General features: G+C 46.0%; 1 protein-coding gene across 1 annotated transcript in view; it reads left to right on the plus strand.

Annotated features, from left to right (window-relative positions):
- The window catches only part of TXNDC11 (thioredoxin domain containing 11), a 40,016-nt gene that overhangs the window by 2,544 nt on the left and 14,413 nt on the right, over nucleotides 1-23,059 (plus strand). The window contains exons 2-7 of the mRNA XM_083711385.1: nucleotides 1,983-2,199; nucleotides 3,969-4,066; nucleotides 6,186-6,315; nucleotides 9,901-9,994; nucleotides 18,404-18,516; nucleotides 22,481-22,681. Of these exons, the coding sequence (XP_083567511.1) occupies nucleotides 1,983-2,199; nucleotides 3,969-4,066; nucleotides 6,186-6,315; nucleotides 9,901-9,994; nucleotides 18,404-18,516; nucleotides 22,481-22,681 (853 nt within the window). The remainder of the gene's footprint in view (nucleotides 1-1,982; nucleotides 2,200-3,968; nucleotides 4,067-6,185; nucleotides 6,316-9,900; nucleotides 9,995-18,403; nucleotides 18,517-22,480; nucleotides 22,682-23,059) is intronic.

Genomic DNA, 23,059 nt, shown 5'->3' on the forward strand with positions numbered 1-23,059 from the left:
GATGAGCGCCGCAACCCCAGAGTCGACCACGACTGGACCTAATGGTCAGGGGTCCCTTTACCTTTACCTTTAATTTGTCTATAATGAATTAGTTACTACTGCTATCTGTCTTTTTTTACTCTTCGTTGGGTCTTTCCTTCCCTCCTCCAACCGTTCTGCAACTCATAGATGCATTTACATTGCACATTGTGCCATCACTTGACATTCGGTCACATGCTACATGAAATTTCTCCTATTGCATTTGAAGTGCTATGGAACTTGCAGTGTGTGATCTGTGGTATCTGGTTCACGTATTAAAAGCTATTGCTTGGGGTTTGGAAGTTTGGTAATGTTATTCAAGGCTCTTTCAGTCCTTACATTTTTAACATGTGCTTGTGAATTGATCTTCATGTGCATGTAAAAATCTAACATATGAATGTGGCAAAAGAATATTTACAAGCAAGCGTGTGGTGCAGAAACCTTGAACAGGAAGCCACAAGGAGTGTACACATAAGAAGCAAGTCCGGTTTTGTGTCCACGTAACACTTGACGTGTCCCTAGTTTTGATTTTGACTAGTGTACAAGGCATCAGGCGTGAGGGTTTCAGGTAGCCAGGACTGCACGAAAATGTTGGCAGCTCTTGTTTCAGGCCCTGCATCTTTTTCCGTAATCATGTTTGCAGCCATGAGAACTGTTCACATGTACTTTGTTCAGAAAAGGGTTTCAGTAGGATAAAAAAAAAACCCCACAATGCATTTTGAAATGTCTTATTTGATGTCAGTGAACAGCAAGAAATGGGACTGGATAAAAATGTGATCCATAGAAACATAATACAGTTCTCTAGAACAGAGGACTTAAAAGAGCGACAACAACAATTAGGTGGTATGATTATGCATTTCTAATTGTTGTAATGCAGCAGGAGCCTCAGGGTTGAGAAACACAGCTGGACTTCTCTTTTAAAGCTAATGGGAGCTGCTATGAGGCCATGCTGTGGGGTTGTGTATTCATCTCCCACTCAGCCCTTCACCCTCAGAAGAGCCTGTGAGTAATTTGCAAGTGCAGCCTTTTCCCATCAAACTGCAGTGTGCAGAAGAACTGGAAGGCAACCCTTTTCCCACAGCTTATAACATCAAAACTCAGTTAAATTCAAATTCCCACTGAGTAGAACTACAGTAAACATAAAGAGAATGCTGCCAAATCAGACCAAAGGCCTATTTGGCCCAGTATCCTGCTTTCCAAAGTGGCCATTCCCATATGCTGGGCCTGAGGACAATCCAGTATGAAGAAGTACTCTTTTTTTTTCCTCTGACCCTCCTTTGCTTACAAACATTTTATGCTGCTTAATATAGTAAAAATCTCTACGCAGTTTACGTAAAAGCAAAAAAACATATCGGTAACAGTATCCAATAAGATTTCCTAGAAACAAGATAAAAGCAAAACTCAGCTATATCTCACAAATAAAACTGAGCAGTGTACAAAATAAATAATAATTTACAAAGAGTCCAGGATATAAGTTTTTAAAAGGCATTTAAAGGTCCTTACGGTCTCCACCTCACGAATCACTTGAGAGAGGGCATTCCAAAGTCTAGGTGCTATCACTGAGAGGCCTGCTTGAATGGGACAGGGGAAAGAAAGTAATTTTTCATATAGCACATAATGGAATTCACTGGCACAAGATGAGGTGATGGTGGTTTTAAGAGTGCTGTAAAGTCACAGAGGATAGGGCTACCAATGGCTGCTGTTCACAGAGGCTGTATACTTCCTTCAGAATCAGAGGTGTCATGGCTCAGAATACTAGTTCTGCTGGGTGCAACTGCATAAGAAGGCAACTGCTGATCCAGAGTAACTGGTTTATGCTGCAGTTCTGGAAGCATGTCCCTATGCTGCTTTTTAGCTTTTGCCAACTGACCAAGCGAGAGAATGTGAAGTTCTGTTGATCTTAACATTTGCACGCCCATGATACCTGACATATGCTCATGCATCTCTCTTCCTCCCCCAAATAGCCGCGCAAAAGATGTGACAATGCCAGCAAAGCTTCCAGTCAGCTTCTTCTCTTCAACATCTCCAGTCTGCGATCTTTTCCTTGGGCAGCTGGATCGTGCAGAGGACATCCGCCAAGATTCGGAAATCACCCTCTTTTTTTTCTACGCTCCGTGGTGCGGGCAGTCTGTTGCAGTGAGGGAAGAGATTGAGAAAGTGGCAAGCAGTTTGGCAGACCAGGTAAGGCGGATTGGGCAGGAAGGGACGCAGCTGTTGCTTTAAGTTACTTTTCTTGTTCGTCAGAGTTGTTTGGAGAGAGGCACTCTGATGTCCTGCTAATTTCAAACTGAGCATGAGGTCCCTGAAAATGGCAGGGCTGTACATGCTAGCAATGGCTCCTCTACTCTGCAAAAACCCTGTCAATTTGGAATTGCCCTTGACAGAAATTTATAGTAAAGTGGTTGGGGGAGAAAAGAGACTGACACAACTAGGGTTCTATTTGTGGTTTCATTTATTAAGAAGGAATGGGCTGAATTCCCATAGGACTGTTTGCCAGCATGATTTAGATGTGTTTATTTAATATCATTTATATACTGCTTAAGGGACGCGGGTGACAACTGTGGGTTAAACCACAGAGCCTAGGACTTGCTGATCAGAAGGTCGGCGGTTCGAATCACCATGACGGGGTGAGCTCCCATTGCGCATGTCCCTGCTCCTGCCAACCTAGTAGTTCAAAAGCACGTCAAAATGCAAGTAGATAAATAGGTAGCGCTCTGGTGGGAAGGTAAACGGCATTTCCGTGTGCTGCTCTGGTTCGCCAGAAGCGGCTTCATCATGCTGGCCACATGACCTGGAAGCTGTCTGCTGTCTGCGGACAAACGCTGGCTCCCTCGGCCTATAGAGCGAGATGAGCGCACAACCCCAGAGTCGGTCACGACTGGACCTAATGGTCAGGGGACCTTTACCTTTACCTTTATATACTGCTTAATTACTCCATCTCTTAAGTGGTGCACATGGAGCACAATATAACGACAATAAAAAATCAGTTAAAGCTGTAAAATCAGGATTCAGTTAAAATCTGTTGGGCTAGCAGGTAAATGAAGAATGTGAGTATGTGGATCAGACCAAAGACAGGAGACTGTTGACCTCGTTGAAGCACTGAGTTGAATTGTGAACGAGTTTGATCCTTTTTTTTTGTAGTGAGTGTCCTAGTTAATAGTGTTACGGTTTTTCATTTTATCGTTGTAAAAGACATTAGATACACCAGTGGATTCGATACCACAGCAGATTATGCTATCAGTTTCTTTTAATTAAATTTTGAGAGGAGTACCATTTTTATTGTATGATTTGGAGAAAGCGCTTGGCTAAACAATCAATATTTGATTTGACCTACATAATGATCTGCAGGATGTGCATTTTTTGTGCCAAGCACCTGCACTTTTCCCTGTACTAATTTAAGAACCTATGAAGAGCTCTGCTTGATCAGACCAAAATTCATTCTAGTCTGGCATTCTATTCTCACCGTGGCCAACTAGATGCCCACAAGCAGAACCTAAGTGCAGCGGCACTCTCGTCACTTGTGAGTAACTGGGATTCACAGACAAGTTGCCCCTGACAGGGATTTGGTTGAATATGCCAAAGGGAGTGGAGAGATGGCGGTCTCTTTTATGACAAGAAAAATGGAAGTAAATCCATTCTTGGGTAGATTTTGGGAATTGTAGTTTGCTTTAAATTCACATGGCTATCTACCCTTAAATCGTGTCTGCAGCTCCCCAGTACAGCTATAACCCCTCCTAGTAAAGGTATAGCCAGCAGCTAGGGAAAGACTTAGGCCACTTGTGATTGGACTGCGTTCTCCATGGTTGCACTTGTCCTCCTTGCAGTGTATCAATCAAGCCTCTGGCCTTGAAGTTTGCTGACTTCTGTGCTTGCCTCAAGAAGTGATTTACGGGTTGTGCCAAACATTTGTATTTACTCTCTCCACCCCCCTCACCCCGGCCCTTTTGCAGGTGCTGTTTGTGGCGATCAACTGCTGGTGGAACCAAGGGAAATGCAGGAAACAGAAACATTTCTTTTACTTTCCGGTTATATATTTGTACCATCGGAGGTAAGGCTTTTAAGTGCTCTTTGAGAGTCAGAACTTGTTAACTGTGGCAAGCCTTTATCGGCTGGTTGCCTTGTTGGTTAAGTTCCTCTGAGAACCAGTTTTCAAACTTACATTGCTCATAGGAATCACTGGGGCCGGGCAGCAGGTTCTGCTCAGAGCAGATCTCTGTCTCCTGCTAAGCGTGGTTAGCACCCCTGACCAAATCCTGTCTGCTCCTTCCTAATGCCTCATGAAAATCAGCTACTGAGATTCAAGGAATCTTGTTTTGCTTCATGAGTTAAAGGATGTTCTTGTTTGTCAGGTTTGCTGGAGGTACGGAGCTGGGGTGTGTCGTTTTGCCATCAAGTCAGGAAAGTTCCCCTCTGTATACGTGTTCTAAGTTAAGGTTGTACAGTCCTTTCCTTTGGTAATTCAGTTTCTTGCTAAATAGAATGTGATGTTCTGCTGTGAGGCATATAATCAGGCATCCATGGTGATGGAATTGTGGTTTCTAATTCATAATCTGAAGCCTTTCCAATATCTAAGCACTAATTTAAAAAGACATTAGGCCTTATGAGTACAGTGGGAAACTTGGGAAATGATATGGAGATTGTTTCTGTTGATCAGAAGACAGACTATTGGAAGGGGAGAGCAGCAGGAAATAGGATCTCTGCACAGATCCGAGTTCCTTATCACCATCAGTTCCCTATCCCTCTGCTCTTTGGCATTTATTGCCTCCAAGCATCCAGTTTGGTTAGCTTAGCTTAGAAGAGCAGTCAGCTAGAACTGCAGCTGAACGGTTCTGTTTGCAAAATGGAAGCTTTGAGGGGTTATCGAGAGAGCAATTGCATGCTCAGAGATCCACGGTCTTTCAAAACATTTTGCAATTGCCATTGCCTGCGTTGTCATGGAGGCTAAGGCTATCGATGTCTACCAGCCAGAATGGCTGTGTTCTACCTCCGCGGCTGGAGGGAGACTGCCTCTGAATACCAGTTGCTATGGAACACATGTGCGGAGTTCCTGCTTTGAGGCTTCCCAAGGGCAACTGGCTGGCCACTGTGAGAACAGGATGTGGGACTAGATGGGCCATTGGCCAGGTTTCCAGACCTGGTGAACTTGCTGCTCAGTGAGGCAACTTGTATTGCATTTAGGTTCAAATGGTTGCCTGATTAGCTATAGTGGAAGCTGGCACAAGGACAGTGAAGGCTTCTGGATCTGATGAGACAATCAGAAGGCTGGTGATGGCTGTTTTGTCCATGCTGCTTACAATTTGCTGTTTCTCCCCTGCTCTAAAGTTCCACAATAGACAGTAGAGCTGGGGGTGCCTCACTCTAACTATTTGCTCCATATGCATTGTCAGTCAAAAACTGTAGCAGAATGCCCCAGAGCAGCGGGTTAGAATTCCTTGCATTTATCTTTATGTCTGCATGTGCTGAGTCACTTTACACAAAAGTTGAATAAAACCGCCATTCGAGATTAGGATGACAAAGCCACAGGGTGAGCGGAATGTGTTTTGTTCCAGTTTAAAGAGTCTTTTGAGTTGCCTTATCTGGTTTTGCCCAGCGTGTACATATTCTTGGCTGGTAACGGCCGTCTCCTTTGCCATAATCAAAGACCTAATATGATACTATTGTGCATTATGGTTCATGTTCAGCTCCTTCCGCCTTCCCTCTCCACCTTCTAGAATCAGGGTGTGGGGAGTAGCGGTGCCACTTTTGAGAGGTAGGCAGGAATGTAGGCCTAACTCTGGATTCAGCCAGATCTAGAGGCCCCCGTGCTCCTGTTCAGGCAAGGCAGAGAGAACTTCTGTCCATGCCACAGTGTTGACCACCCACATTTCAGGCAGTAATTGCCGCATTTCACATTTATTGTTAAAACTTCTACCTCAGACCTTTCAGCTCTTAAATCGACCTTTGCCAGCCTGGTGCCCTTGGACGACAACTCCCATCAGCTCCAGCTTTGCTGGCTGGGGCAAACAGTTGGCCAAAACATCTGGAAGGCACCTGGTTGGCAAAAGCTTGTCTTAAATGCTCACTCTTAGCCTTGACCAGCCCTAGGTCTTTCTCTATTAGCTTAGGAATTGCAATTTTAACTTTTCAAACTTTTAACAGTATTTGGTTTCTTTTCTTTTCGATGCCAGCTTTGGGCCCATCGAATACAAAGGCCCGATGAATGCTGTTTACATTGAAAAATTTGTCCGCCGAGTGATGACTCCCCTGCTTTACATCTCATCCCGATCAAAACTTCAGCAGTTTCTCTCCAATTATGAGGTAACTTGCCTCTGCTCTTTGATCTAGCCATTGATGACTCCTGGAAGGTTTGTGTTTCTTTCAAGGATGATCTTCTGGTTACTTTCTGAGGTTACTGGAAGCCAGCATTCTCTGCCACCGTATTTTTGACGTGCTGCTTCAAGTGCTTCCTGTTTGACTTGATCCCTGGGTAAAATTCTGAAGATGATTGGCAGTGACTGCAGCAGTGTTGAGAAATCTCATCTGCAGTATGTGTGTGTCTGTGTGTGCTAGCATGTTGTCAGAGAGGACCCATAACTTTAGATCCTTTCATTCCAAAGATATCAAATGAATTTCATCAACTGATTAAATTGGGGGGGGGGGGACGGACAATCATTTTGAAGGGGGAAAACATTATTTTCCTTGATGTTAGGTGGCTACATGTATGCCTCTTTTGCAGCATCTTCCCATCTTAAAATAAGCCTTCCCTTCTCCAAAGTGAGAGCAAAGAGGGAATGATATGGTGCCTGATACCTTCAGCTTTCATAGACAATTTCAAAATAAGTTTAAAATATAGTTACCCTGTTAACCAGGATGCATTGGGGGGGCGTCAAATCTGCCCTCAAGTCAATTAATCTAAGCGGAGTGGGGGACCTTTGGTCCTCCAGATGTTGTTGGACTACAGCTGCTGTCATTGCTGATTGGGGCTATGTTGCAGTTTGACAACACCTGGAAGCCCATGGCCACCCCTGATCTTACTACCTGGTCAATTCATAGCTACAGCTCTGATGCTGATGCTTCTTCATCTTGTCAGGTGTGGGGAGGGGTGTCGAACCTACAGTGAGTGTGTCAAAAGGTTCTGCTTTCCTTTCTGATATCCCCAGGGATGCCTTTCCCTATGGGAGCACAGCCTTGTCTAAAAGCATTTTTGGCCCATTAGAACGGAGGCCTGATGGGTCAGCTCCTTGGCTCTTGGCTTCCTGCACGTTGCCTTTTCAGGGATCAGGGTGTGAACAGCCGTGCAGGCTCAGGCCTTTCTATAAGCATAGGGAGGGATAGATCCACAGTGTCCCAGAGGACAGAATGGGAAGCAGGACTAGAGATGGGGCTGCTGCATCAGAGGAAGAACAGGGAACTACAGCAAGCTCAAGGAGTCCCTTGTTAGAGCAAACCTTCACTCTGCTTCACAGGGCCTCTGTAGGTGCAGTAGTCTTTACTTATCTCTATCCCTGTCTGTGATTCCAGCCTTGCCTCTTCCCCCAAAGCCTTTCTAGCGTCTGAAAAGCACAGAACTCTGTGCTGCATCATTTGGGCATACCAGCTGAAGTTGCACGCAAGTTACTAGTCCATAGACCTTTTTTAATGTCATTTTTCAAAAATGAGCTGATTTAAGATTGATGCACTTACACAGATGGCCCAGGATATCTGCACAGAGTTCCACGTCACTTTGAAATCCAAGTCACTGTTTTTAAGTTTGCCCGTGATGATGTTGTTGGACATAAAGTTTAGAGCCACAAGGGGGAACCAGCAGGAAATATTTGAAGGCCTCTGTGTTGATCTTGGATCACAGCGAGTATTAAAGCCTTTCCCAGCAGCAAATAATTGTGAACTACTAAAGCTCATTCCTGTTGTCTTTTCATTCCCATTTTATCCCTCTGATCCTAGTCTCTAACTCGGGTTAAAAATATGTAAACATCCTATACATGTTTAAACAGACAAAACACTCATGCACAAAATCTGGTGCCACCTTTTTGGAAAGTGGCTTCAGCATGGAATCTCCTGTCGGTTGTGGTTGTGTCACCTGGTGGTTTCTTATCACCTGAGCAGGATTTGTGTTGCTTTGAGTACCTGTACTTTGCCCTGGAGCATGTGATAATATTATTTGTTTGCCTTTGGAGCAAATTCTTCTCAACACTGTGCATATTCAACCAGCCTGCTTGGCTTGCAGTAGGAAGGGGGACTACAGGCTTTCGGAGCTGAGTTTTCATGAGCTGCAGAACTGCTCTGTTCTTAGAAACATTTGTGGCTTCACTTTCTGGGATGAAGTTTCTTTCCTTGCCTGTTCTGAGTGCTTTGAATCTCAACATACATGATCCTTTCGCAGATAGAACGTCTGCATTCTTTTTGAAATACCATTCTTAGGCTGCGTTCAAATACATTGCTAAGCCATAAGCCACATGTAGTGAACAAGTCTTCTTCCAAAAACCTCCTACTTTCCTCCTCCTCTCTTCCAGTAGGGAGTCAAGCCACAGAGTGGCTGGATGAGCATTGTGTCCAAACCAGCAAACACACCACAGCTGGGAAGCCAAGAAAAAAAACCTTGGCTCCAGATTGTGGCTGTCTGGAGAGAAACAGACAACAAGTGCCAGTTCAGTCACTCTAAGCCAGATGATCCGTAGTTGTTTCCCTGCTGGAGGAAGAGAGGAGCAAAACAGAAGCAGTCAAGTTGCGTGTTGTGGCATGCATCTCACCCACAGATTAAACTCTGGTTTCAGGCAGCAGCTTCAGTTTGTAAGCCACCCTGCAAAGTGTTTTGCTTGGAAGGTGGAGTTACAAATCTATTCAGGAAATGTGATTTATGAACATGGGAAAGTATCATATACCAAGTCACACTACTGATCAGTCTAGCTCAGTGTAGTCTACAGTGACTGGCAGTGACTGTCCATCATCTCAGTTAGGTCCATTGACCAGTTCTACCTGGAAATTCCAGGACTTGAAACTGGAAGCTGTGGTATGCAGTGTTCATGCTTTCCTTCTGACCTATGGCCTTTCTCCTTGGAAGTGGTGCAATAATAATAATAATTTATTATTCTTACCCCGCCCATCTGGTTGAGTTTCCCCAGCCACTCTGGGCAGCTCCAAACAGAATATTAAAAACACAATAAAACATCAAACATTAAAAATTTCCATAAACAGGGCTGCCTTCAGATGTCTTCTAAAAGTCAGCTAGTTGCTTATTTCCTTGGCATCTGATAGGAGGGCGTTCCACAGGGTGGGTGCCACTACCAAGAAGGCCCTCTTCTTGGTTCCCTGTAACCTCACTTCTCGCAGTGATTGAATCTCCAGAAGGCCCTTGGAGTTGGACCTCAGTGTCTGGGTTGAACGATGGGGGTGGAGACACTTCTTCAGGTATCCTGGGCCGAGGCCGTTTAGGGCTTTAAAGGTTAGCACCAACACTTTGAATTGTGCTCGGAAATGTACTGGGAGTCAAACCCAGTGAAGGCTCAAAGGTGTGATACCATTGAGTTAAATCAGGTGGAATTTAGGCATTATCTTAGAGGTGGGGGTGGGATCCAGCTGAGATGAAGTTCTGTCTGTGTGTGCCATTGTTTGTGTTGGTCAGAAACCAGTCAGGATTTCCTCACCACAACGTTTTGAATGGACTTGGAGTTTGCAGCTACTCTGGTCAGAACAACCCTCTGTGTCTCCATTTAGGAATATGTACTCAATGGGAAATTTTAACAATCCTTCCAAACTACAGGACTGCATTGACAATGGAGGAGCAATGCCCAAGGATTAAATATTTACATAATTAAACCAAAGCCCATTGTGTTGTTTTTCCCTGTAATTGTAAATAAGTGCAGCACCTCTCATCTGTTCTCTTGTGTTTTTGTTTCGTTTTTGCAGCCAGGAGTTTTGGGATATTTTGAGTTCAACGCTTCGCCCCAACCACCTGGTTATCTGACATTCTTCACTTCAGCTCTGCATTCATTAAATAAAGGTAAATTCATTACCCGTATAAACCACTGTTTAATGTTACATTTGATTGAATTTCACCATGCCTAATTTGTGGGTGGGAATGATGGGATGCCGTTGGTTTTCTTTCCATTGTCTGCAGAATGCATTTGACTTTATATTTAGTGCTGTTTTCAAAACAATCACCGTCATCACATTTATTAATCCCATACCCAATGTTATCAGGCCGCCTTTGACAGACTGCACAGTCCTGGCCATGATAAAACTTCCTGAGCAGGAGCATGTTGAAAATATATTTTGGCTTCTTGCACACAATGGACTAAATATAACACAAGACATCTCGGTGGGGGCTCTCAGCCAGAAACGCTGACAAAATTTCCTGTCACATTTTGTTCTCTGTCGAAAGCCAGCAAGCTTCAGTTGCAAAACATGGAAGTTAAAAAGATACCGTTGCCCATGTCATTTAGGCACCTGAGGTGGAAAATCTAAATGGCGCCCCCTCCCGCTAATTAACATGGGGCAGAGTCCCCTGAGGGAAGTTCTCTTGTGAAAGTCCCTTTGAAATGGTGCAGTTGTTGCATGGCTCCTGTTCATTTCAGTCTGGGTAGTGGGGACGTTTTAAGGCCAGGGGATACTGCCGCTTGGATGATGCATGACCTGTAATGACACCAGCAACTTTACCGCATGAAGCAGTAACCTTCCTGGTGGAGCTGCCTCTTCTAAAATGCGTCGTAAAAGCAAAACATGGCACTGGAGTGAGAGGAGAGAGGGAAGATTTGGGCTGGGTTTGTTCATTGTTGTCTGTGCTACATGTTGGATTACTACACTCTCCGTGTGCATCAGCAGTTTCTCAAAAACGAGCCACGCAATGCACCCTGCTGTGAATATAAGAACATCAGTAGATTCCTGCGGGATCAGATCACGGACTTATCTAGTCAAGCATCCTGTTTCCCACGGTTGTTAACCCGATGCCTCTGGGAAACCCACAAGCATGGCCTGAGCGCTACAGCCCTCTCCTGCTCTAGATTTATTTATTTTTATTTATTGAATTTATATACCGCCCTGCATCAAAGATCTAGGGGCGGTTCGCAAGATGAAAATACAGGATAGAGTGTTTGAGTTTTATAGCACTGGACACACGGACACAAGCTGCAAATCTTCATCTCAAGGCTTCTCTTTCTGCTACGGGGAGAGTTTAGCAACTGATGTGGAGGAGTTGAACTGCTGTTCCAAAGGAGACGTCTTTTTGTTGTTTCCATGACAACAGAAACAGCCACCTTGCATCCTCCTGAGAAGAGGGCAGGACTGCAAAATAATAATAATAATAAATCGGCTGGTGGCTTATTTTGGGGGCATAGCGTTCTTTATATACTCCCAATTAGCTCAGTTAGATCTTGGCAGGAATTGTTTGGTGCCGGGTAAAAGTGTACGTTGTGGTGAAACTACAAGGATGGGGGAGAACTAAAATCGGTATTGACCGTCGTTTGCCCAGCCTTGTGCATTAGATGAAACCCTCTAGTAATGGAAGAACTATCTCACTAATAAAGTACGTATTGATCGCGCTGCCTGGAGTAGATCTGCCAGCTGACCATATTACTACTAATTCCACCCAGCTCTTGACCTTTTATTCTCAACTCTCCACTTACAAACACCGTATTTTTCAGTGTATAAGACAATGTTTTTTGCTAAAAAAATTAGGCAAAAATTGGGGGTTCTCTTATACACGGATAGTGCATGCAGAGTGGGGACAGGAGATTGGTGGCAGCAGTGAACAGGAGATTGGCTGCAGTGATTGGGTGGGTGATTGGTGGCTGCGGCAAGGCCTTCTGGTGATTGGCTGTGGCTGCGGCAATTGGGTGGGTGGTTGGCGGCTGTGGCGAGGCATGTGGGCAATCAGCTGTGGTGTGGGTGGGCGGGCTGTTGGCAGCGAGTGGGCAGACAATTGGCAACTGCGGCAAGGTGTGTGATTGGCAGTGGCTGTGACGAGTGATGGGCGGGTGAGCGATTGGTGGTGGTGACCCCCCCCCAAGCTAAACAACTTAATTTCTTAATTTCGGGTTAAAAAAAAAAGGGATGTCTTATACATTGGGGGGGGGCTCTTATACATGGAAAAATACTGTAACTGCCTTATAAGTCAAAGAATTGTGGGGCAGGAAAGTTTATGAAAACCATGGGATCTGGTGGCTTTCGGCTCATGCATGTAACATCAAAATGTGCATCAAAATGATCCATCGAGGAACAGGGATTGGGCTAAAGTTATCTGCTGAGTTGTGCGTTGTGGAAAACCCAGGTCCACTGCCCTGTAATGTGTGAAATGGCCTTTCGGTTTACACCATTCCTCAAAATTCTGCACCTTGCAGCCATGTCTTTTGGCTTTGAACGATGTAGCTGTAGGATTTCTAAGCATACGTACTAGAAAGCCGGTCCTGTGGAATTCAATGCCTGCCCAGATGGAGACCCAGCCCGCCCCAGTCTATACCACTTTGGGGACGTTTTCAGGAGACAGCCACACATCAGTATGACTGCATTACTGGTAGTCTGGTCCTAAACGCTCTTCACTTGGAAGCAAGCCCTCCTGAATTCATTGCTTGCTCTGTGCATTCGCATCGGCTGTGAAAGTCCACTCATCTTGCATATGCAAAGAAAGCAGTTTGCGTGTTGCTTTTATGCCTCGCCCTCTCTCCTGACGAAGACCAGTTGTGGGCAGGGCATGCCCTCCCTGTTCAGGCACCACAAAGCATTAACGATCCCACCATCTTGGTGCTCTTAAAACCTAAAGTTCTGCAGTGATAGTGCAGTGATAGTCTTACGAATGGAAGCGCTTTCCCAAACTCATGCAGATTCTGAAAGGGCCATTTGCTTTTTAAATGACAATCTGGGGCATCCAAACCTTTGTCCTGGCACTCTGCCCTCCTACTCAGTGCTGAAATGTATGTTCGAAGTGCAGAGCAGAGGTCGCGCTTGCAACATGCCGTTTCCGTCGTTTTGTATCCTGTCAACAAGTTGCTTTATCTGCGTTTGCTGTTTATCTTGGACCAAGTTCGGCTTGGTTTCTTTTGCCATTTCTTTGGCCAACAAACTAAACCCCAATGAACTCCTTTATGCAGTCTTATTACTCCTATTATTTCTGTCCCAAGGAGGGTGAAATCAGCCTGGATACTATACATTTCCCTTCCCTCCCCCCTTACGTATTCTCCTTATTTATATTTGTGGCAAAGAGTTGGGAGAGGAGGGTCCACTCTCTTAAGTCAGTGCTGCATAGAGATTATGTGCCAGTTTTTTAAAAAAATGTACACTTGATTATTTAACCCTTGATGACTTGCAAAGAAAAGGGGAGAAGTGGCTTCAATGTATTTGAGAGGATGCAAAGGCACTGCCCATCTTGGAGTTTTAAGTGCAGGTCCATCCATATTTTAGGGGACACGGGTGGCGCTGTGGGTAAAACCTCAGTGCCTAGAACTTGCTGATCATATGGTTGGCGGTTCGAATCCCCGCAGCGGGGTGAGCTTCCGTCGTTCGGTCCCAGCTCCTGCTCACCTAGCAGTTCGAAAGCACCCTTAAGTGCAAGTAGATAAATAGGTACTGCTTTATAGCGGGAAGGTAAACGGCGTTTCCGTGTGCGGCACTGGTGCTGGCTCACCAGTGCAGCTTCGTCACGCTGGCCACGTGACCCGGAAGTGTCTTCGGACGGCGCCGGCTCCCGGCCTCTTGAGTGAGATGAGCGCACAACCCTAGAGTCGGTCACGACTGGCCCGTACGGGCAGGGGTACCTTTACCATCCATATTTTTTAAAAAATATTTTATTAACGTTTTCTTGGTTTACAAAGGTATATGCAATGTCTCTTTTTTCAAGTTACATTTTCCATAGGTCACTTTCATTTGTTGAGACATTAGGGTTACATTAGGAAGAAAAATGGGGAGAAGAGGTGGAAGGGGCCATGGTGGGTGGGGTTGGGAGGCGATATTTCTATTTTGCTTAATGTATGTGTGGGGTTTTATTTCAGCATCGTTTGTGCAGGTTCTGATTGCTCTTTGCTTGTGTTCCTTTGGTGGTGAGAGAAATTGTGGTTGGCCTAGGGTGCGGTTGCTTGTTTGTGATTGGCTGTGTTGAACTTTGTTTTCGTGTGTGAGTGGGGTGGGTGTTTTTGAATCAGGTTGGGTTACTTTTATCCCTGCAAACACAGGGTCATGACATTTGCTCTTGAAAAGGAGAGCGTGAAAGAAGGATGTACCAGATACTGTGCCAAAAGCCATATCCCACCAACTCGTCCCTGGTGTCCGTAGCCTTGGGTTTGACTCCTGCCTTGACCGGTGTGCTAAGAGACAGAGCCCATGCCTGCAGCTCTCCAAAGCAGCTGTGCCAAATTGCCTTGAAAGAGAGAAGAGTCATTAATACAGGGTTGCGGTGCACTTAAAATAAACTCTAAATTACATATTTTGGACAAGTGAGGAACTGAATTCCTTTAATCTAAGGAACTGGCCTCGAATAACTCTGCATTTCCTAGGGCTGCATCCTGACTCAACATGCAACAGAGTTAGTGGAACATTTGCTTCCTGGGTAATCAGATTCTCCAGATAATAGCCATGGTGACTGTGTTCCACTATCTGAGGCAGTAATGCCTCTGAATATCAGTTGCTGGGAATCACAGGTGGGGAGAGGGCTCCTGTGCTCTGGTCTTGCATTCAGGCTTACCACAGGCATCTGGTTGACCACTGTAAGAACAGGATGCTAGACTAGATGGACTCTTCTTAGATTCTTACATTGTTTAGGGGGGGCGGTCTTCAACTCTGCAGGATGGAGTAGTGAATATTTAGAATCCAATGAATGGATAACTTTCTCCATGGCTTTCCTTCGGCTGGAAATAGCGCGTCTCCAGGGGTGGTAGTGGCTAGTATCTGTAGCATCAAGACGGACCCTTGCTCTGATCCAGCAAGGCTCTTCTGACTTTGAAAGCATCAAAAGGAGCCTTTGCTCAGGCGTAAAGACCCAGGCTGGATTTCGAAACATTTACAGCCAGCCAAGCCAGAGGCAGCCCACAAGACTGCCAGGCTGGCTTGGTGGCAGGCTGGAACCTGGGCAGACAACCTGTGGGGCCTTCTCTCAGTGGATGGCCACAAGGGGCAGCAGAATGCCATTCGAGAGACACCTGGTTGCCCTTGAGAGATGGATTGCTGCCTCACTATCAATATGCTCTGCTTTGGGGAAAACGCCCCAGGTCAGTTGGCCATGCTTGTTGTTTGGTAGCAAAGCAGATCCATGGGCAGCTTCCTCTGCTCAGATTCCTCAGGTCTAGACTTTCTCCAAAGTGATGTCACCAGCACGCTTGTGTGTGTGTGTGAGTGTGCATCCTTCCTTCCGCACCCCTCCCCCCCAAGGTAATCTTCTGGAAAGCAAATAACTGCTTCTTCGATTCCTCCTTTGTTGCCAAAACTCTCTCTGATTGCTTCATTAATTATAGAGTCCCACACTGGTTTGGGAGAGTGAAATGTGAGCCTGCCAGCTTTGTAATGTGTGCTTGTAGCAGGTTAAAGCCTCTTGCTCTTGGCAGGTTAAGCAACCGTCGTAAGCATATACAGAAGCAGGGCTGGCTGCAGCAGGGCTTCTGAATTTCAAACAAGACAGGATTCCTGGGGGTTTCCCAGTTGTCTGCGTGCACAGTTTAGTTTGCTTCCTATAGTCCTCATCTCCTCCTCCCCCCACTGTAGGAATGGTTTTCAGAGGAGAGTGAAGAGGACATGAGACAGTTCCAAACCATTTCCCATAATTATGATTTCAAAACCACCCTGCTGCTTTCTTTTGTTTTGTTTTTTTTAAATGGAAGTTGAGATTCTCAGAATATCGGGTCCATTTCCATGCTGAAAAGTGAGTCTCTCTGTGTGTAGGCTAGTGTGGACTAAATACAGCTCTGAATTTGTTTCCCATACTCTGTGCATTAGTATAGAGACAACTGAAACCACAAGTCATTCCCTCCAGCTGCTTCCTTCTTGTAAGTTTCCTGCCCTGTAGCAGGCTTCTGGAGCACCACCTCAGTTTCATGTGCATCAGTGAAGCTATTATCCCCAGTACCAGGTGTTCCCCTGTCATCTGTACTATTGTCTCCCTCCCCCTCGGGATTTAGTTTAAAGCTCTCCTTATCAGCTTCACAAGACTCTTAGCAAATCCATGCTTGCCAACTTCTTATTCAGTGCAACCCATCTCTTGCCAGAAGTCCTTCCTCTAGGAAGTGGAGACCAAGGTTGGTATTGCCTACTGACCCACCTTGCAGTTTGTGGTTCCTTACTCACCGTAGCCCAGCCCTGACAGCCCAACCAAGAGGAAGGATCCGTGACACTTGTGGGGCACAGCCCCATTTCTGCTTAAATGTTTAGTCGCAGGCCTGTAAAGAAAGTGAATGGATAGAGCCTTGCCCTCTCTGGGATTGAGTGCAACAGATAATTAGACACATTTCATGCTGAGTTTGCAGCTCTGTGTGCATTTTTATGCACGTAGCAAAATCCTCAAGATCACCTGGAGCAGCGCTCTTTGAAAGATGCTCACTGGTGGCAGAAAATGTGGTTGTAATGCATGATCTGACTTGTAGCCATTTGGAGTTTCTAAAGGCTGCTGGCAGTTTTTTTGTGTTTTTTTTTTAAAAGCAGAGATGTATTTGTGCTCTCCTCCATACCCCGAGCTCAAAAGTGACCTGACTTTTTTTGCACGTTGAAGAATATGAGAGGATTTCTTGTGGGGGTGGGTGGGACTGCTTCAAAGGAGAGGCAGTTACTGTGGGGCAGGCCTCCCGTTTATTGTCTGGCTTGATGTGGAATTGCTGCAATGTTTCATCAGCCACATGGTGAAAAACATTAAAAGGCTTGCATCCCCCCCCCTCCCCTGAGCCAAGACGCATCTAATTGCTTAGAAAGCTTCTATCATTTAAAGTCCAGCAGCCTCCTTTTAAAAGGAGCTGCCCGCCAAGATTACCCACCAAGGAAACCCTGGAGATTACAGACCAGGGATCCTTTTTCAACCTGGGCAATCTTCCGAGGGCCACATGCCAGGGAAAGGCGGGGCCAGAGGCAAAAGTGGGTGGAGCAATTGATGTAAATCTTCCCTTTGTACAGCAGGCTTGTTTCTATACACCCTTATCTTCCATTCGGATCAGAAGGGGTTCAAGGGCGCTTTCCAGGCAGGCAAATATATTTGGTGAGAGAGGAGAGTAAGAGCATTGGGGAATGAATGTGATGCTGTTAAGCAGGGGTCAGCAAACTTTTTCAGCAGGGGGCCGGTCTACTGTCCCTCAGACCTTGTGGAGGGCTGAATTATATTTTGGTAAAAATATGAACAAATTCCTATGCCCCACAAATAACCCAGAGTTGCATTTTAAATAAAAGCACACATTCTACTCATGTAAAAACACCAGGCAGGCCCCACAAATAACCCAGAGATGCATTTTAAATAAGAGGACACATTCTAATCATGTAAAAACACGCTGATTCCCGGACCATCCACGGGCTGGATTTAGAAAGGGATTGGGCCGGATCCGGCCCCCGGGCTTCAGTTTGCCTACCCATGCTCTTAAGCATCGTTTTGTTTGAGGGCAATTGCTCACGCATCAACTTCTAAATGATGGGCCAGGGCAGAGCTGTGGGTGGCAGGGACCAATTTGGTGGCACGTGGAAAGGGACTGGGTTCCGCTTGCTTTTCTTTACTGCCTCTGGAACAGCAGAGCTGGTGGGCTGCTTGCCATATTGGCACCTTTTAATTTCGCCCACAATATTTCCACTCGTTGAAACTCATTGAGCGCATGACTCATTTGAAACAAGATCACCACCACAAAGGACACTGCCGTGCACGTGGCGGAGAGAGCCTTTGTCTTATACCGCCTGCGTCAGTCCCTACTGTTAACACCTTATTTTTATTAATTCCGACTAGGGCTTTACTCTTCAGTGTTGTCACAGACCCCTTTCCCCTCCTTCAGGTCCTGGATGTGAAGAACGAGGGAGGAAAACTCCAGCTCTGGGAGGGTTTTTTTCCCCTCCTTAAGGCCTAAAGAATCCAAAAGTGCTGCTCCAACTCCTCTCTTGTTTTCTCATATTGAGGATCTTTTATTTCATTATTTTGTCTGTATTGCAGTGTGTTTTTCAGCCGAAATCCTGTTGTATAATCTTAAAACGCAACATTGAGATAGAATTTTAACCCCGAAGCATTCTGCCCACAGGTGGAAAGTGCGGATTAATAAGAGGATATTGCTTGTATTTCCTGTGTAAAATGGCAGGAAAGCTGTGCTGTGCTCTGTGTGTGTGTGTGTGTGTGTGTGTGTGTGTGTGTATGCTTGCTTGTTTTTCAGAGTCTTTTTCTTCCAGCAGCATGGCTTCTGGAGAAAGGAGGCTGTGTAGTTATGTCAGCTGGGCCTCTTTCTTTTCTTTCCTGAAGGCTTGTAACATGTGCTTTCAGATTACCTTGGAACGATCCACTTTGGAGTGATCACAGACAAGCTGATCGCGAAGGAAGTCCCACTGACCAGCTCAGGCAGCATCTACTTGCACAGACACGTGAACGCTTCTCTTGTGAGTAGTTCATTTTTACGTTTGCACGCCTGTGTCGCCTGCACCAGGGCTGGGGAGCCCATTTTAGCCCACATTTACTAGTGTGCAACCTTCTGGGGGCCACATTCCGATGGTGGATGGGGCCAGTTACAAAAGTGGGTGGAGCAGTGTGTGTAACCCTTACTTTAGTACACCAGGCTCCATTCCAGCCAAGCAAAAGTTAGAAGAATCTATGTCTAAAATGCAGCAGCTGGATTACTGGCTGGGGCTCCCTTCAGCTCTCATATAACCCCCGTTTTAAAACAGCTGCACCGGTTGCCAGTTCATTTCTGGGCCAAATTTAAGGTGCTCACACTAGTGTTTAAAGCCCTAAATAACTCAGCCCCCAAATTCCCGAATGACCGCCTCCCTCCCTACATATCCTCTCAGGTGCAAAGATGGCAGAGGGGTCCCTCTTGATTGTTCCATGGCCTTCAGACGCTTGGGGGCTTGGAGGCTTGGGAGAGCCCCTAAGTTGTGGAACTCCCTTCCCACAGAGGTGAGCCTGGCTCCTTCCTTAGACAGCTCTTGGCAAACGCTGAGGACCCAGTCCTTGACTCTGGCTTTTGACATCTGAGATGTATATTTTTCGGACCCACCTTATTTCTGTAAAAAAAATACTGTCACATCTTTTTTATTGAGTTTTACAGTGCAAATTTAAATAAAAACATTAAACATCACCATTATCATTTAGAATTCCCTGAATCCTTTGACTCCTCTCTGCCCTTCCATGGTTACTGTAAGAGTAAAAGAATGAGCCATATGTGTTTGTGTTGTCTTGGCTGGCTTGCTGTAATGGTTCTAGGGGTTGCTCGTGCGTAAGTTGCCACCACTCCTGGCTAGGTTGCCTGGTTAAACCTTTTCTGTCTGGACAGCCCTTCACTTCGTGGCTGTTTCAGTCGCTAGCAGAATCCGTCAGTGGGTGTTTCTTGAACCAATTCCAGCAAAGAAGTTCTTTGACGCCAAGTCTCCGCCTACTCTCCCTGCGCGGAAGTCTTCTGCGCAGGGTGGGTGTGGGCATCGGAGGACCCGTGCTCTCCCCGCTGGTCTCCGGCGAGGAGTCCTGGAGCCCCCTCGCCGATTCCCCCATCTGCCCCCCTTTATCCCTGGTGTTACGCTGATTTCCTTCCCCAGCCGATGAGCTGCCTCTCTCCCTGCTGGGCCCTTCTCCAGCATCGCTTTGGAGCCTTGCCTCTGCCTCTAGCTCTGATGGCAGTTCCCTGACAGTTACCATTATCAATCTTTTTTCCACTGCTTCACTTTTTTCTGTTTTTAATAATAATCCATTTTTACCATAGTTTTTAGTACATTAAAAGCATTATTCAAATCGTTCCAAAGTTTTTGGTTGTTTACAGTGTTCTCTTAAATACATTGTAACATTTTCCCCATAACTTCTTAAAAGTTCTTCTCTTCCTGGTTTCTGATTTTCCCGGTCAATTTTGCCAGGTTTCAGCATAGTTTATTTCTGTAATTTTAACGTGTTTATTTTACTTCTTGTAACCTGCTTAAGACCTTAGGGTGAAAGGCAGGTTGTTGTTGTTACTGTTAACAATGGTGATGATGCGTGCGCACACACATCTCTCCATCCTACATCCAGGCAAGTCAGAGACATTTTCAAGAATCCATTCCGGCCAAGCCAAGCCACTCAAGGAGGTTGCAGAGCAGGGCCATCTTATACAGCAGAGGTGCGGCAGTCAGTCACACAGGCAGTTGCATTGGCAGGCCGATGCTCTAGGGCTCAGAACAATGAGTAATCCAAAAACCTACTGCATGGAGGGGGAGGAGAGGTAGAGTCTAATAAAGGAAATTAGCTTACTTATGTAACAGTGGCCAAGGTCAGCATTTGTTTCGTGTTTGGAGCTACTGAGACGGTTTTTCTCCTTTTATGCCCAATAATTTAGTGAACCATCTGGAAGATGGTACAGCACTGTATGTGTGTGTGTAGTTTTCTCCCGCCCCCTCCCCCGCCTTTAATTTCAGGTAAGAGAGCCAGTGTGGTGTAGTGGTTAAGAGCGGTAGTCTCGTAATCTGGGGAACCGGGTTCACGTCCCTGCTCCTCCACATGCAGCTGCTGGGTGCAGCCAGTCACACTTCTTTGAAGTCTCTCAGCCCCACTCACCTCACAGAGTGTTTGTTGTGGGGGAGGAAGGGAAAGGAGAATGTTAGCCGCTTTGAGACTCCTTAAAGGGAGTGAAAGGCGGGATATCAAATCCAAACTCTTCAGGTAAGCAAAATCCCATGTTGCTGAAATGTTTATGTGTCATGAGCAAACTCCTTGAGTGCATTTTGCTCCCCAGCCTTTCGTCCTCTCTCCTTTATCTCCAGGCTTGCTGAAGCTGGGCTGGGTGGGAAGGGTGATCCACGCTAGCATAAACTTTATAAAACAGAGGAGTGCCTGCTAATTCCAAGGATGTGGGCTCTTAAATCCAGCCTCTCAGAAGGTAGCCCATCCAAGAGCATTCAAGGCACCTTTTTCAGTGGAGCAACACTGAAGCATCACATGCAGTTTTAGGAAAGGAAATTTACCGTGTCTTCAGGATCACATTAACAACATGCAGAGACATTTCAGTGGCTTCATAGCCTGTGTGGTTGAAAGAATATCCTAAATCATGTCATGAGAAAATGGTCCCTTCATATAGATATATAGATTCATACACAGACAGTGGAATATCCAAATGCACAGCCCCCGTCATTTCCCCCCAAAAACATGAAAACATTTCTATACATTTATTAAATCAATAGAATAAAACACGAGCAATGGTAAAAGGAGCAGATAAAAGAATTGTGTAACAGATTGATATTTGCTGAAACATGTTTTTGTCAAGCAGCTAAAAGATTGCAGTGTTGGCACAAGATTTACCCTCCCTTCCAATCTTAGGGAACGCAGGTGGTGCTGTGGGTTAAACCACAGAGCCTAGGACTTGCCAATCAGGTCAGCGGTTCGAATCCCCACGACGGGGTGAACTCTCGTTTCTCGGTCCCTGCTCCTGCCAACCTAGCAGTTCGAAAGCACGTCAAAGTGCAAGTAGATAAATAGGTACCGCTCTGGCGGGAAGGTAAACGGCATTTCCGTGTGCTGCTCTGGTTCGCCAGAAGCGGCTTCGTCATGCTGGCCACATGACCCGGAAGCTGTACGCCGGCTCCCTTGGCCAGTAAAGCAAGATGAGCACTGCAACCCCAGAGTCGGTCACGACTGGACCTAATGGTCAGGGGTCCCTTTACCTTTACCTTACCAATCTTAGGAATGAATTCTTGGTCAGACTTGAGCAAAACCAAAAATTTATCTCTGAGTGGGGGGAACAGTTCTGCCTGCTCTTTCCATTCTGCAGCTGTGCATCAGACATGACCCGCTTCACTTCAACAGTTTTACTTCCTACCAATTCCTTGAGTTATACGAGGGATGCGGAACCTCAGGCCCAGGGGCTGAATGCAGCCTTTTCTGTATGGCCCTTGGTCACACCTCTCACCGAACCTGCTTTGCACTCTCCCTGAGGATTTCTGCCCAGCTCGAGTGTGCTTTTCAACCCTGATAATGCTCCTTGCTTGCCAAGATAGAGAGCAGTGTGTGAGTGAACCAATATTTATTGTCCTAACCGCTTTTGCTCCTGGCCCCACACACCACTGACATGTGGCCCTCAGAAGACTGCCTAGCAGGGTGTGTGGCCAGTAGGGGGAAGAACATTCTCCCAAGGGCTGCTTCCTACGTAATGACTTGGCTCAGCTTGTTCTGCGTCCATTGCTGGAGTTTTCCCAGTGTCTCTTCAGCCAAAGACCAAACAGTTAAGCAGCAAAGAATTTGGGAACGGGCGCAGTCCATAACTGCCTCGTTTTCCCACCAAATTGTGCAACGGGTCCCTGTCAGTCTGCCATTCCTTAAGGGATGACCAAGTTTTCACTTGCCCTAATTGATAACAAACGCTGAGAGTTCTCTTCTCCCTCTTTCCAGCTCTATCCACACGAAGCGATGAACTACACAGCCGAAAATGTTTGGAAGTGGGCCCTGGAGAATCGCGAGACCTTCATCCGCTGGCTGAGACCTCATGGAGGGAAAAGTCTTTTGCTGAACAACGAGCTGAAGAAGGGACCGGCACTCTTCCTGTTTCTTCCTTTCGACCCCTTAGCGGAAAGTCATCCCCTTGTAGATGAGGTGAGCGTAAGGAGGACCCTGCTGGATCAGTTTCCAGCCAGATAGCTATGGAAGACTTAAAAGCAGGACCTGGGAGCCACAGCACCCAGCATTCGGAGAACGTAGCCATCGTGGCTAGTAGCCATTCAGAGGTTTTTCTGTGAATTTGCTTATTCTCTTTTAAATTGATGGCCATCACTACCTCTTTGGGGAGCAAATTCCATAATTTACCGTATTTTTCGCTCTATAAGATGCACCAGACTATAAGACGCACCTAGTTTTTGGAGGAGGAAAACAAGAGAAAAAATATTCTGAATCTCAGAAGCCAGAACAGCAAGAGGGATCGCTACGCAGTGAAAGCAGCAATCCCTCTTACTGTTCTGGCTTCTGGGATAGCTG

This window comes from Podarcis gaigeae, assembly GCF_964106915.1.
Source record: "Podarcis gaigeae genome assembly, chromosome: 14".
NCBI lineage: Eukaryota > Metazoa > Chordata > Lepidosauria > Squamata > Lacertidae > Podarcis > Podarcis gaigeae.